Genomic DNA, 15,447 nt, shown 5'->3' on the forward strand with positions numbered 1-15,447 from the left:
ATCCCCCTGCAGCCCGTGGTGAAGACCATGGTGAAGCAGGCTGTCCCCCTGCAGCCCATGGAGGAAGGATGAGGGGGTGTAGCGATTCCACCTGCAGCCTGTGGAGGACCCCACACCAGAGCAGGTGGAGGCACCTGAAGGAGGCTGCGGCCCGTGGGAAGCCCACGCTGGAGCAAGTTCCAGGCCGGACCGGTGGACCTGTGAAGAGGGGAGCCCACGCCAGGGCAGGTTTGCTGGCAGGACTTGTGACCCCGTGGGGGACCCCACACTGGAGCAGTTTGCTCCTGAAGGTCTGCACCCCGTGAGAGGGACTCCATGCTGGAGCAGGGGAATGATGAGAGGAGTCCTCCCCCTGAGGATGAAGAAGCGGCAGAAACACCGTGAGATGAACTGACCGTAACCCCCATTCCCCGTCCCCCTGTGCCGCTGTGGGGGGGGAAGGTTGAAGCCGGGAGTGAAGTTGAGCCCGGGAAGATGGGAGGGGTGGGGGGAAGTGTTTTAAGAGTTTATTTTATTTTCTCATTCCTCTACTCTGTTTTGCCTAGTAATAAATTAGATGAATTCCCTCTCTAAGTTTGGTCTGTTTTGCTCGTGACGATAATTAGCGAGTGATCTCTCCCTGTCCTTATCTCGACCTACAAGCATTTCATTATGCCTTTTCTCCCCTGTTTAGTGAATGAGGGGAGTGAGAGAGCGGCTCTGGTGGGCACCTGGCCTCCAGCCAGGGTCAACCCACCACAGTTTGAAACAGAGGAGGAGCAAAGGCTGACTGCTCCAAGTACAGAGGACGAGCACCTCAAGTCAGATGGCATTACGTGGGCAGGGACGGCACAGTCACATGGTGAAGAACAATATACACTCCTTGAATGTCTCCTCAGGAAAACATGTAAATCATCGCCACCTTAAAATACTGTTTTATGGCTTCTGTGGGTCCTTATAGCTAGGAGCCTTTTTCTAATATTTTGTCTAAATTATCAAAATATCTTCAGATAAGCACTACTAACGTGAGTTATATTACTGTTTTTTTCCTAGGAATTTATCTTCCTCTGTAATTATACACGGACTATAGTAATAGTGATTTTTTTCAAGGCACTTAAAGGAAGTACAGTCAATCAGATTACTTGATTGCATGAGCATTCCTAAAACTCTCATTTTAGACCTAGAAGGTCCTTACCATTATAGAACATCTTCCATAGCAACACGCCTTTCTGGGAACTTGGACAAGTTGTGGCTTTTTATTTATTTTTATTTAAAAAAACTGAAGGAGAAATCAGGTTGCTTGCACAGTATCTTGAATAAAACCTCTACGAAGGTACAAATAATTGTCTGAAACATTAGTGTAAAGAAGTAGATGACTGCAGTCCTAAATATATCAAAATCCTTTGAAATTATCACTGTAGCACTGTCAATATACATTGTTCTATGAAAATAACATTGTTTTACATATAGAAACCTTTTAATAAAAATGAGGCTGGTAGCTGTTGAGCCACATTAATTTATTCATACTTGATGCTGAGTTCAGAAATAACTACTACAATAAATACTACAAGTTCATACTTAGTGGTGCACAGAAATTGTTAGAAAATGTCCTTGAAGGTTCTTCTTTCTGGGACCTCATTGCTCTTTTATATAAGAAACAATTGATAGAAGCACGAACTGGAGATGGAAACAAAAGATAAAATAGTAGTAGCTGAAACAAAACAGCTTTAGTGGCAACATGCCCCTCTCTGACTACAAATATGCACTCAGTTTTTATTTGTCCAAGGCAGCTCAATAGTTAATCAAACCCATTGAATAATAATACGTTCCTGTGAGAAAAACATTTGGTAGTAGGTTGGGATTTCCCTGCTATTAGCAGAAAGTAAAATAAGAGTTTAAAAGGCTAAAGTAATTAAAAGGATGCAGAGCTCGGGGATTTGAGATAGAGGCAGGAAGTTTCGAGACTTTTTATATTTAGTACTCTTCATGTGTTCTTACATAAGAAATGTTCATTAGGATGAAGCTTGGACAGGTTTCCACTTAAAATCATTCTCACAGGCAACGGCTCGTCTGAGTTGAGTTCTGCCAGCACAACCAAATTGTCAGCCTAATGACATTGACTGGAATAGGATTTTGACTGTGAACCCAGACACTAGACCAGTTCCCTCGAAACTGATCTGAGAGATACGCAGGTAGCCAGGAAAAAGTATTCAAAATCCTGCCTACAGAGCAGGTGAAATACTGCCTTCATAGCTCTTTACAAAGTAAGTATTGCTTTGCTGTATATGAGAAAATGTTACCTTAGATATTATTGCTATTCTAGCACGTGATTTAAAAAAAAAAACCAAAACACACAAACAGGAAATTACATTCTCTCATATATATATGACTTCCCTAAAACTTGTTCTGTCATTGTGAAATTCATCTGCTTCATTCAGCAAAACCAACACAAAAGGGAAACATAACTTTCCAACAGCATGAAAACATTTATAAAATATTAGTATAGATCTTCATTATTACTTTACAGTGGCAACCACGTTGTATTTGCTCAGGCAACACTTCCATTGAAGCCAATTTCTCGAAGAGCCAGTAGAGGCCTTCAGCTGGAGTTCAGGCTCATTGATTGCATAGGGTGTGTCAGATTCCAGCCCATAGAAAGTGCATCTGTAGCTGTTGTCACTCTCAAGCAAGAGGCCATCAAGGAGAAGGAAGATATGCAGCGTTTGTCAAATAACAGCAGGCATGAAGAATGACTTTATTTCTCTTTGCTTTATATAGGAAACAATGATGGATCATGCACTGCGCACAATCTCATATATTGCTGATATTGGTAACATTGTGGTTTTAATGGCGCGACGCCGCATGCCAAGATCAGCTTCTCAAGATTGTATTGAAACAACACCTGGTGCCCAGGAAGGAAAGAAGCAGTACAAAATGATATGCCATGTCTTTGAATCAGAGGATGTAAGTAAATGGAATTAAAATTTATTTAAACCACGTATGCCATTTAGGGAATCTCTGAAATTACATCTCCTTTCTTCAATGAACTTTTGTTGTCAATAATTTTTTCTGATTGAAGCTACAGGTAATCTGTGGAAACATTAGCCAGTTGTTTGTCCGTATTAACATCTCTTTTCTGTCTCCACAAATTTATGTCGCAAATTCATGTCTCCTCAGTCCCAAAATACCCACTCTTTGTCTCATGTGCAACAGAATCATTTGTGTTCTTTTAACAATGCTTCCCCAAATACTCTAGTACCTAATTACTTGGAGTTTTCTGGAAGTCGATAGCCATTCATGGCCAAAATTAATTCATGGGATATCAAATTGAATCATTTATCCTGAACTGGATCCTTTAGTCCAGTGAGTTGGCACATAATGACACACGTAAGCCTCCAGACACTTGGCAAGGAGGTGGAACTGTTCTGGACCTCTTTCACACTGAAGCCAAGTGTCTGAGAGCATCTACCAACTTGGTGGGCCTGGCACAAGGTTGCCTTCTACCCAGGCCTTGTTCCCTTATGGCTTGCTTACCTGCGGTTGGTATAGGTACTCTCAAATGTGCTCTTTGATCCTTTGATGTTTAAGAACATTCAGCTGTTTATTGTTCAGTTCTCTTGTTTCATCCCTAGGAAAGATTATGAATTAGAATTTTTATATAAACCCAATAGAGCTAAGGAAGCTTAGTTCTTTATATTTATAGAAATTTTTCTTTACAGCCAGAAGAGTTTAGCAATTCTTAAGTAAAAGGCTAGGAAGAACTCACTCCCACTGCTCTCTCAGAACATCTATACAACAGAAAGTGTAATTTCAGTCATTTTATGCTATAAGATACTCTGAGATCCAATACCATATTAGCCTTAAATCCCTTTTTGTTAAAATTCCATTTAAAAAAAGGAGTGACCACTTCAGAATTTCAGTTCTTATTTTCACTTGCATCAGAAATATCAAAAGATGAAAGAACTTGGAGCCATTCTCAAAATAGGATTGCAGGAGTAGTGGTTGCAAAAGAGTTCTGTACATCTCTGCTGTGTCTTGTTTCACCCCTGTGGAAAGTGCTAGCGTGCCATGCCCTTATCTCTTATGGCAAAGGAAGACAACCTTGCTTTACTGCTATTGTGTATCCAGGTTTGGTTTTGTAGCAAAATAGATACTTGTGTATGAAGTGGCAGACCAGGGGACTTCAACCTAAAACATTTTTGGAAAAAAACAGGAAGCTAGTAAAACAGGAAAGGCAAAAATTGTTGTCTGTTTCTAACTTGACAGTTGAGATACAAGTATTCTTGTATACAAGTATACAGTGCTAAACATTTCTGACCATCATCACATAGGAACAGCTTTAAATAGAATTTCTGTCATATCAATGAAAAAAAAAATTGCGTTCTTTGGTTCAGACAGTCATAACTCACAGGTTGCATATTTTTTGAGCTAAACAATTATTTTCATTATTTGAAAGCAATTAAGCCTGTGAAGGAGAAATTGCATTGTCTAAAGGTTAGAATGCTAGACTGGGATTATCTCAGACCTAGTTATCTCAGTTCTTCCACTGCCTTGCTGGGGTGGCCTCTTCAAGCAACTTACATATCCCCTGATGACAGAATACAGTATCTGAAAACCAGAAATATACGAAACTCAATGTCGCATTCTCCTGCGAGCTGCAGTAAATTCAGAATAGGAAAATAAATGAAAAAAATCAAGCGTAGAAAAATTTGACTACTAGTTTTACTTAGCTCTACCTCTGTTTCTCTGCGTTCCAGTGTCATCTAATGGAACAAGTAAATTTTACAGTAGTTCAATAATTCTTTAATTAGTTGAATTTTGCAGTGTGCTGAATGTGCAAAGTTGTTAGTATTATCATCCATCATCAGTTTCTGTAGATTTCTAACATATATATATATTACTGACATGTCCAAATACCAGTCACTGTAATGTTTCATTAATTGTACTCACTTATACAGCCCAGTGTAACGGGAAGTAATTTTTTATTGCATACTGTAGTAAAATGCATGCACAGATAAGTGCTGCAAAAATTAATAAAGACACAGGGGGTTTTGAGGAGTTATTCTTAACATTAACAAGCTATCATCATGGCTCTGGCTGCATTCCTGAAAGCATCCCTTGACGTTGCTAGTCAAGGTGTTAATGGGAATAGCTATTGTAGATGTGCAATGGGTAAGTAGGGCTATTGCTGGTTTGCTGGGAATGAGACAGGTATCATGGCAGTAATAGGAGAGCAGATGGTTTTGTCGAAGCAGTGTTTTCAGTCCTGTAAAATCAAGGCGGAGAAGCAGCAGGTGACACAACAACCAAAATCATCAGTGCATACATGTCTGCAAATGCATGTGCAACCAAAGCATCCATTCTCTCATCACTCCTGCAAATATACTGTGATCAGAAGCAGGGTTTGTGACAGTCTTTTCTGTAAGCTCCGTTCCATATTGGTACAAAGCCAATACTCTCCAGTGTTTATTGGAACGAGTGCATAAATAGCATATGGCTGCTTGCTACTGCAACGTACTGATGAAAGGAGATCAGCAGCGTTTTTAAATGGAGTTTGCAATTTGATTTCAGATGTAATGGATTCTTTCTGTACGACTGACCTTAAAGTGACTTTATATCCATACTAACGTAGTGTCTTTGCAGGACCCTTTATTTTGACTGTCTTAAAATCCAGTCTCTCTCCTGTGTCTTACGGTTTCAGGGGTAAACTGTTTATCAATCCTTTCTCTGAGCTGTGTTTTGTTCTACATTCTAGGCACAGCTGATAGCTCAGTCAATTGGTCAGGCTTTCAGTGTGGCTTACCAAGAGTTTTTAAGAGCCAATGGAATTAACCCAGAGGATCTCAGTCAGAAAGAATACAGTGACATCATCAATACCCAAGAGATGTACAATGATGATCTCATACACTTTTCCAATTCAGAAAACTGCAAAGAGGTAAGCTAGTTTTGGAATTTCATTTCAGATTGATCTATTTTTTCAGAGGAATGTAGTTCTCATGGAAATATCTTTTGGAATTTTAAGGATGACATCACATCTCAAGATGCGTTGCTTCATCAATCCTGTGCTACTAAAATCAGCTTTATAAGTTTTCAGAATTTCTTCTTTCTGTTTTCAGGGTCTTTCTGGTTCCATTGATCAAAACAGTAATAAAGCACATTTACATCTGACGTAGATAACCTCTGTGCTATTCACGTACATAGTGTAAGGTGTTTTTATGTTTCACCAATGTATTGATACAGAAAGAGAGATGACAATCCATTTTAATGCATATTGATTTCTTACTTCATGTATACAAAGACCACGAGTCAAGGATGCTGTGGCACTGGGCAGGCCAATGTCTCTTCCCCTGTTAGAACACCAGCAAAACTTCCCTATGAAATGGAGTTTCACAGTCATAATGCGTGAAAAGGCAGAATTTCCCTCAAGTGCCACAAATTACTTTCTGTACTACAGCCATATATTTCACATTTCGTACAAAAGTCACTGTAATACCAGGCATTCCATACAGATTGTGGCAAGTGCAGTTGCACCCAGATTCTGCTTTGTCTTATATTGCTGCAGTGTGATAGGGATTTGGCCCATGTTCCAAAGGTCAGAGTTTCTACACTGAGTCCTAAAGCAATTTTGCTTCGAGATGAACTGCAAATTGCTTAATCTTTCAGTCACAGCTTTCCTACTTGTACTCATTTCTTCTAGCATTACAGGTTCTTTTGTACAGCATGCATGTTCTTGGGAAGAGAGCGTTTTTCACCTACACCTGCAGATAGAAAGCTTGTGATTTCATGTGTAGTTTTATACGTCTGCAGTCACGAGATATCAATAAAGTGTTTTCATGTGCATATAAGCATGCTGAAATCTTTCTCTAGTAGCAAACAAGGGAAAATTCAGTTGAACAAGTCTTGGTTTAACTTAGAACAGAAAAATACAACTGTGTCGTATTTCAAAGTCATTAAAACTGTCATTATTTTTGTGGCACCTTTGTTTCTAATTGGCTTATGAATGTTTGAACAATGACAGAGTTGTGGCATACTGGTTGGTTCAAAGCCTTGATAGATAGCTTCAACAAAAGTCAGCTGGCCTTCATGATTCCTGTAAGTACGGATGTCCTTGTCCTTCCACATTTGAAATAAAATAATTCCTGGTATTTTGTTAAAGAGTATGTTCTTTACTTAAACTTACTCCTCTTCTGTAAAAGTTAGATATGCTGTGATTACTGAACAGTTAACATCACCATATTTGAGGAGAAGTCATAATTTTCATTACATCAGCACATCAGGGATCACAGACTGATATGCTAGGCACAAGTATATTCAATAATGTTAATAATAATAACCACAACAACAAAAATAATCAAAACATCCTTGCCTGAAAATAAGGACAGCGAAACCCTGAGATCAAGAGACAACCTGAGCAGCGATGGCAGAAGTGGAGCTGAACTCAAGCCTGTGTTCCAGGCATTGCCTTAGCCACAAAATGTTACAGCCTCCCCTAGCTGCCAGGCTCCAAGAAGGATAAAAACTGCTTTGGCATTCATTCCTTTGGTATTCAGTTCCAACACTTTCTACAGAGTTAACTAATGTGTTAGTTTTTTGCTTACTGTAAGAACCTATATATTTTTTTCTTTTTAATTGCAGCTCCAGCTAGAAAAACAGAAGGGAGAAATTCTTGGGGTAGTGATCGTGGAATCTGGATGGGGATCCATTCTACCCACTGTTATCCTGGCGAACATGATGAATGGAGGCCCTGCAGCCCGTTCAGGAAAACTAAGCATTGGAGACCAAATTATGTCCATTAATGGGACCAGTTTAGTTGGTCTACCTCTTGCAACATGCCAAGGGATCATAAAGGTACCCCAAACTTACAACTATGTGCTGTAGATTGTAAGCCAGCAGAGATGTAATATTCTGACAAGCAATCCTGTAGATTTCCAGCAGATACGATTTTTCATATCGCTGTAAAAAAAAAATAATCTGTCATTAACAAGAAGTAGAATAAGAAACAGAGATCAAGGGTGCTAATGTAGAGAAATTTAAGGCTGGCAAATTTGACAGCAGTTTTGTTACTGGACTATAACAAACAAGGGCATGTCTGGAAAATTTGCCTAAATTAAGTTATTTGGCTATGTTCAAAGTTTCAGGCTTCCCCACAGCCTCCAAATTAAAATCTGAGGATTAAAATCTACTATGTTGCTTTGGGCTCCATGTAGATGAAACAGATGGAGGCTGGTAGCCTGCAGGACAGATCAAGTGAGTACATGAGGATTCCCCAGATACGATGAAATCTCAGAATGCACTACCTTTAATCACTGAGACCAAATCTAATGACTGTGCAGATTTACCAAGAGCAGCAGGAGATTAATTAGCCAGACACTGGTGGTAAAGGGCAAGCATTAATCAGTTTTGTTTTTTCTTGAAAACTTTCTTGAAGTTTCTATAGTAATTAAAGACAAAGTTTTGATATGTTTTGTTGGGTCAAATAGCTTGGGAAATAAATGAAATGGAGAAATGTATCTCTAAATTAACAACAGATTTCTATTAACCCTAGCTGTTCTTTTTCAGATCAGCTGCTTTACACTCTTGCAATTAGGAAACCACTAATGAAAGAGCAAATTAAGATCTATTTCAGAAATATTAACTTTTGGAATATCTTACAGGGTCTCAAGAATCAGACGCAAGTCAAACTGAACATTGTCAGCTGTCCTCCTGTTACTACTGTCCTCATAAAACGGCCAGACTTAAAATACCAGCTGGGCTTCAGTGTACAGAATGGAATTGTAAGTTTCTGTGTTCAGTGACTGTTTTATGTTTTTTCCTTTTTTTTTTCTTTAAAGAAACACAGTGAAGTACTGAAAAAATCCTTGCACGTGACCTCACTTTTTATATTGTGATCCCTTAATTAATCAAAACCTTATAATCACACTTCTGAGTAATATAGTGCAAATGGACACCACCAGGAGAACAAGTACTGCTGTTCTTGGGGGATTTTCCTACATAATACAGCCACAAGATTTACAGTTCAGATTGTTCAGTGCAATATCTGGATCAACTAATTCACGTATGACTGTGTCATGACTGTGCCAGAAGTGCAAGGAATACAGTTATGCTGAAAGAGATTTTTAGAATTATAAGATTCTAATCTTAGCTCTGATCCTGTTGCTCTTTTTTAAATTTCAGCACACACTTACTAAGACTTCTAATTTTTCTTCCACTATGAATAATTTATTTGGATCACATGGTAATGGGCAAGGGAATGGCATTGTGAGCTCCTCTGATTATAACTAAACACCTCTCTCCACAAGTAATTGTATAGGTTGTGGCCCAGGTATCCCTTCTCTGCATGCTGCAGTTTCCCTGTAATAACAGCAGCACCAAGCAGGAGACTGAATGTGGCAGGTAACACTTACCCAGTGCAGCTCAGCGTCCTCCTCGTAGTTCTTCCTTCCCCAGCCATTCTCTGATACCTTTCCAAAGCAAACTCCCAACAAAGTAGCTCAGGTAGTCACCTGACCTTTCTGGGGGCTGATACTAGCATTAGGGACTGTCTGTAGTGCAGGACCATCACCATCCTCATCTTCCTCCAGTCTAGGAAAAAAAAAATAATCAGGCTGCTCACACAGAAAACCACTGTGGCCTCTAGTCCCCTATTCTGTGAAATTCATCGATTGAAGTTGCCAGATTTCTGTTTGCCGCTCCTGGAAGAGTAGCAGGTAACTCTATAGGATATGGTTTATGAGTCTTACTGTGCTTTAGCAAACAGATGGCTCATTAGTAGATTTTTTTTCAGCTCTGCTAGCTACAATAATAATGCAGAGATGGCTAAGTTTTAAGTGTTCCTACCTAAGATCACCTGTTATGTTGTGGTCAGAGCAGAGATTGGTATAAAGAACACCGCTACAAGCCTTGGTCCAGCTGGAAGCACTCTGAAGTGATACCTACCCCAGGCCGACATCCTTTAGAAGCAGAGGTTTAAAGTATTTGTCATGTTTGGGATTAATGCTCTAACACTTGAGTAGAGAGGTCTGTAAAGAAATACAGAAAAATCAGGTGTGTGATACATTTCTGTCCTCCTTTGCCTGTGCTTAATCCCCTTCCACCTACGTGTACGTGTGTGTTAAGTGGGTATGGTTATTGCTGGTCATTTGCTCTGTTAGCGAATCCCAAGTCTTGGTATAAAAAGGAAGAAAGGGATGGGATCTGGGGATCTCAGAGGGTGCCGAGAACAGCATATGACACTGTCTGAGGCATTGATTTATTTCCTAATTGCTGTCCTTTGTAAATCTAGTACATTCAGCTGGCGCTATGATAAGAGGAGAAAAATGTATTTAAGGCCCAACGAGCAATAGTATGGTGTGTTTATTGACTCTTTGAGGAGGCCTGTCATGGCACTAGCAGGCGTTGGGTCAGGGCTGGGGAAAAGAATCAGCCCAAGGTGGATTAGAAGCAGCATATCATGTCCTCACATGGACAGAGGTGGTTAGGGACTCTGTGAGAATCTCTTAATCTTGTCCCAGCTAATCATCTACATAACTGGACCCTTAGTTTAGTCAATTCTGCAGGCTGTGGTGGTTTTCTTTTGTAGCGTGCTCACTCCATCTACTGGTCATTTGTCATACTCACCATCAGATGGTCATAATTCATTCCAGTTAAATGAGCAACATTTGGATGACATCCAGTATAAAGTTTACCAAATTCAGCATAAAAATCCTTCTCAGATAACAAAAAAAGAAAGCCTTGTAATACATTTCATGTATGAAGAGTCAGTGTTTGAATATGAAAGCCACCGAACAAAAAGGAGAGGTTCACATCTTTTGTTAGGCTGCTTCACAGACGAGCTCCTGGGCCTGGAAGTCCTTCCTCAGGTAAACTCTGTCTTCCTTCACTTAACATTTGAAAATATGACTCTGCAAAGTATGTCCTTCTGGTAGTTTGAACTTCTAAACAGCAGTTTTGTAATTGCCAGCAATTGTTATAAATTATGACAGGATTCAGAAATAGTATCCTTATTCTTTGTTGGCTCAGCATTAGCACAGTGAAGAAATAAATGGCTTTCCAGAACAGGTAAAATTAAATGTCTCCTGCTGCTATGCCATTACCTTATTATGGGCACAGCTAGTACTTACTTCTGTGCCTCTTCTGATCGCAGTTTCAGTGGTTGCTTTTCACCCTGCCTATCTCATCTGTGCAGGATGGACAGCTATTGTGTCAGTGAACAGCCCATAACCCACCTGAACACACAAAAGTACTATCTGAGCTGGGTTTTGCTTGCACAGGGTATCAGGAAGATGCAGAGCCTGGGCTGCCGCAGGTGACTGTTTCCTTTGTATATTCGGTATGGTTTAATTAATGCAAAGCCTGAAGTTGTGGTTCGTGGAGTGCTAGTAGTGCCAGCTTTTGGAAGTTTTAGGTAAGGAACAGCACAGCAGCATAAATCAGAGTGCTAATTTTGCAAAATGCCTCTTGCACTAATGATGCAAATATTCTTCATGGCTCTTGAAAGCTACTGATGCAGTTTCATTGCATATTTATAAAAGGAATCTAAAATTTGAACTGTAAAACATTAAGAAAAAAAGAAATATGGTGCATACATACAAAAGAAGTATGAATGTTGTGTGATGGGGAGGTGAACATAAGGTGACCTATCAGCCACCTCCTGAAAATCATTATGCTACACTTATTTTATGTACATATTTAAGTACAAGCGGTCCTCTTGTATCACATCATTATCTTGTGTCCTAGATTATGAAAAATCTCTGTATTACCAGTTGTACTCTTACTGCTGATAATGCACCGCTTCTCAATCTAGGTCTCAAAGCTCAGACACTTTCTCTGAGAAGTGTATCTACCCCATAGATAATAAAAAAACAAGTAAAAACTTAATAGAACTGACAGTTTATTCATTCTTCCTTGCCTTTGTTTACATTTATTTAAACTGTCTGGGGAAAAACATATACAGGGTTTAAATAGCATAATAGAGGAGTGAGATGAGGAGAGACCTGGTTTAATAGGTTATATTTAAGAAGGCATTTACACAGAATAAACAGTTTGCCTTGCACTGTTCTATCCTTAATGTTTTCCTACACAATGGGCAGTTGCAATAGAACTGATTGTGTGGCTAGTGAAGTTTCACACCTGATGCATTGCCGCTTGGCTAAGACATTGTAGAATCTGTACTACCTGAATGGATTGAACCAGTATGGTTTACAACTTTTTTTTTCTTTTTCTTTTTTTTCCTTCAGTTTACATAGTAAATAGACTATAGGCTCTTGCTTACAAGAAGATCCAGATCCGTCATGCTTTATTTAATAATGCTACAGCTGTCACCATGTTCAACAAGTATAGCAAGCTGAACAATCCTGGCTGAATAGAATCAGATTTACTTAGTGATAACTGCTCAGCTTAAACTTGCCAGCCTAATCTGCCATAGCTCCACTGGCTGGAGACAAATGGCTGCCTTGAGTCAGCCCGTGGCAAATCCAGGAGCCACGTAAATGTGTGCTTTAAGTACATAGTATTTCTTTACATCCGCACTCTGTCTCTAGCCTAACAGGATCTGTGAGGCTAGGCAGAGCCACTGGGGCTCTGTGGCTGTTTCTCTTTCTACCTCATTAAAATAGTTAATGCTCCCACAAAGGAAGCTGACTCCCTTCCCTGAGAGGAATCACAGCATCGAATGAAGAGACCACTTCCTATGTCTGAGGCTGTTAGAAAGAAGAAATTCACTGATGGTATTAAAAGTGCTTTGAGAGCCACACAATGAAAGGTGCTCTGGATAGATAGGCAAGCCGTTATCTTTTCCTTTATGCCAGTGGGGTGAGAGGTCACATTTCCATTTGCTCTGAAAGCTTTTATTTCAGCTGGCTGTACTGTCTCTATATTTTCTTTTATACTGTGAAAAATATATTTACTGGGTTTCTTTTGGCACATTGTGCTTTTTGTCCTTTTAGGTTATTGCATACAATCCCCAACGGCAAGGAGCAAACAGTTATTCTAACAGTGAGACGAATTGAGAAGCTTTCAATAAAAGAGGAGGTCTATGTAGTACAGCTTATCTTGTCAGCTATATGATTAGAAGGTAGACTACCTGCAAAACAATATATTGTACGTGATTGATTGAAATTCAAGATGTAATTCTGTGAAGGGTCCTGAAGGTGCCTCTATCCCTAAAAGTCCGTTAGAAACAGTTTATTAACACCACAGTAGGTAAAACACAGCCACTAATGATAGCGTGGCGGAAGAGAACTCTCACCGCAGGAGCAAGTCTTCTTTTCAGAAGGCTGAGAAAGGCCTTTTATAAACAAAGAATAACTATGTATTTTTGCTTCCCATCTCAGACAACCTGGATGTTGAGTAAGAAGGGATTTCATTTTTTATAGCAGCATTATTTGTGAAGAGGAGTTTAAAGGAAACTGCTAGCGTCATACAGAAAAGATTCTGGTCAACCACAGACATTTCACCTTCAATATATTCCAGCCTGGCCATCTCCCCACACACTGTGTTTCTGAATTAGATTACAAACTCACTGGGACACAAGCCACATCTTATCATACTTGTATTTAGCTCTGAGCAAATTACCAGATCTCAACAAATAATAGTTCTTGGCATATGATTCTAACCATTGACAGTAACTGCAGAAACAGCCATCACTGGATACTCTAGCACTCACATTCCTTTTCCTCCAAGAGCAGGTTTTTTCTCAGTAAACAAAAGGTAATTCTCAGCACTGCTAAGCTCTGCTCAGTTCCAGAGATTCAAGCGATACATTAGCTGCCTTACGTACTGTGTGAGCTTAGTCTTCTGAAATAATTTACCAACAATTTCTATCTAATATACAGCTGTCCAGGCCAGAGAAGGCCCTGTCATAGCACAGATACTGTTGCTGAGGAGGAAATATTCTTTTAAATTCCCCGTACTGGATTGAGATTTTTTTTTCTGCCTGTACACCATGCATGTTGTGACCTCGGAATAATGTTAAGTAGCAGTGTCTGCTGGGACTATGCCTGATGAACGTACCTCTTCTTGTAGAATTATTCCCCTGTTGTAGGGGGCATAAAAGTCAAAACTTGTGCCTGGTTCTTTACTGGTACCTGCAGCTGCCAGTTGAAAGAACGGCCTGACTTGCCTTCATCCTAAGTTCCCTATGTCCAGCAGCACTGTAAAACATGGAGAAAAGCAGTGGCTTGGGAGAGCAGAGTGCCCTTTTCTACCCTGCAGAGGCACAGGAAACAAGCTGTCATAGTTCACTATGCTGAGAGCAGCCTGTAAAAAGAAACAGAATTTGCACATTTCATAGACTCAGAATGGTTTGGGTTGGAAGGGACCTTAAAGATCACCTAGTTCCACCCCCCCCTCCCCGCTGTGGGCAGGGACACCCTCCACTAGACCACGTTGCCCAAAGCCCCATCCAACCTGGTCTTAAACACTTCCAGGGATGGGGCATCCACAACTTCTCTGGGCAACCTGTTCCAGTACCTCACCACTCTCATCATAAAAATTTTCTTCCTTATGTCATTCAGATAGATCTTTCCTTATGTCTTTGTGACCCTTTTTACAGATCACCAGCTTTCAATATAGAGTGTCCATACGGCATCATCCTTTCCTGCAGCCTAAACTAGCATTTGTGCGGGGTTAAGGATTCAGCTTGATGTCAGGTTTTTTCCCATGTGAAAAAACCGCTGTTGTAGATTAATTTTTACTTTAGCACTTTTTATATCTCCCCATTATTCAGAAAGAATAATGTGGTAGTTTGCAGAAGGAGTCCAGGTGGCACAGTCAGAAATATTTAAAAATCACTTTCTTCTCCTATCCCAATAGTACATAAAACTTCTCTCTTCCCACTAACTCCACTCTCTTGCATGGCTGCTATCTGTATCACTGTGTTAGGTATTTATATGTTCCCAGCCCATGAGAATGAAAAGAAAAATTGTTTGTTTTTATCAAAATTTCTGCAAATTACAAACAAAACCCACCACAAATGAAAAAAACCCCAACCAACCAAACCTAAACCAACATTTAAAACTCACAGTATTGCTTAATACTTTCCACAAGCATCTTCTGGAATGCTTACAGTGTCACCACTCATTATTTAATCCTAGTAACTGCTACGTTATAACATTTCTAAACTTTAATAAACTTTGCTTTCTTTTGACAGATTTGCAGCTTGATGCGAGGTGGAATAGCTGAGAGGGGAGGAGTAAGAGTAGGACATCGTATTATTGAGATCAATGGACAAAGCGTTGTTGCTACTGCTCATGAGAAGATAGTACAAGCATTGTCTAATTCAGTGGGAGAGGTAAGAAAACAGTTAAATACTTCATCAAGGAATTAAAACTGTTGGAAGAGTATATTTTTCAGTTGAAAAAGAGTGTCTTAACGTGGTATCAAAACCACCACCTCAGTAAAATAGAGTTGAGCATTAATAACAAACAATTAACAGAACATTTTTTGGAACAATTAGATGCCCATTCACTG

At 39.7% G+C, this 15,447-nt stretch overlaps 2 protein-coding genes across 8 annotated transcripts in view; one reads left to right on the plus strand and one right to left on the minus strand.

Annotated features, from left to right (window-relative positions):
* APBA2 (amyloid beta precursor protein binding family A member 2) overlaps nt 1-15,447 on the plus strand; it is a 122,688-nt gene that overhangs the window by 105,185 nt on the left and 2,056 nt on the right. For all 7 annotated transcript variants that reach the window (XM_054836266.1, XM_054836267.1, XM_054836261.1 and 4 more), the window contains 5 exons: nt 2,758-2,943; nt 5,735-5,914; nt 7,615-7,827; nt 8,634-8,753; nt 15,128-15,268. In XM_054836266.1, the coding sequence (XP_054692241.1) occupies nt 2,758-2,943; nt 5,735-5,914; nt 7,615-7,827; nt 8,634-8,753; nt 15,128-15,268 (840 nt within the window). The remainder of the gene's footprint in view (nt 1-2,757; nt 2,944-5,734; nt 5,915-7,614; nt 7,828-8,633; nt 8,754-15,127; nt 15,269-15,447) is intronic.
* Nucleotides 8,761-15,447, minus strand: part of ENTREP2 (endosomal transmembrane epsin interactor 2) — a 143,747-nt gene continuing 137,060 nt past the window's right edge. The window contains exon 14 of the mRNA XM_054836270.1: nt 8,761-9,561. The gene's annotated coding sequence lies outside the window, so the exon portion shown is untranslated. The remainder of the gene's footprint in view (nt 9,562-15,447) is intronic.

Source organism: Grus americana, chromosome 10, assembly GCF_028858705.1.
Source record: "Grus americana isolate bGruAme1 chromosome 10, bGruAme1.mat, whole genome shotgun sequence".
Taxonomy (NCBI): Eukaryota; Metazoa; Chordata; class Aves; order Gruiformes; family Gruidae; genus Grus; species Grus americana.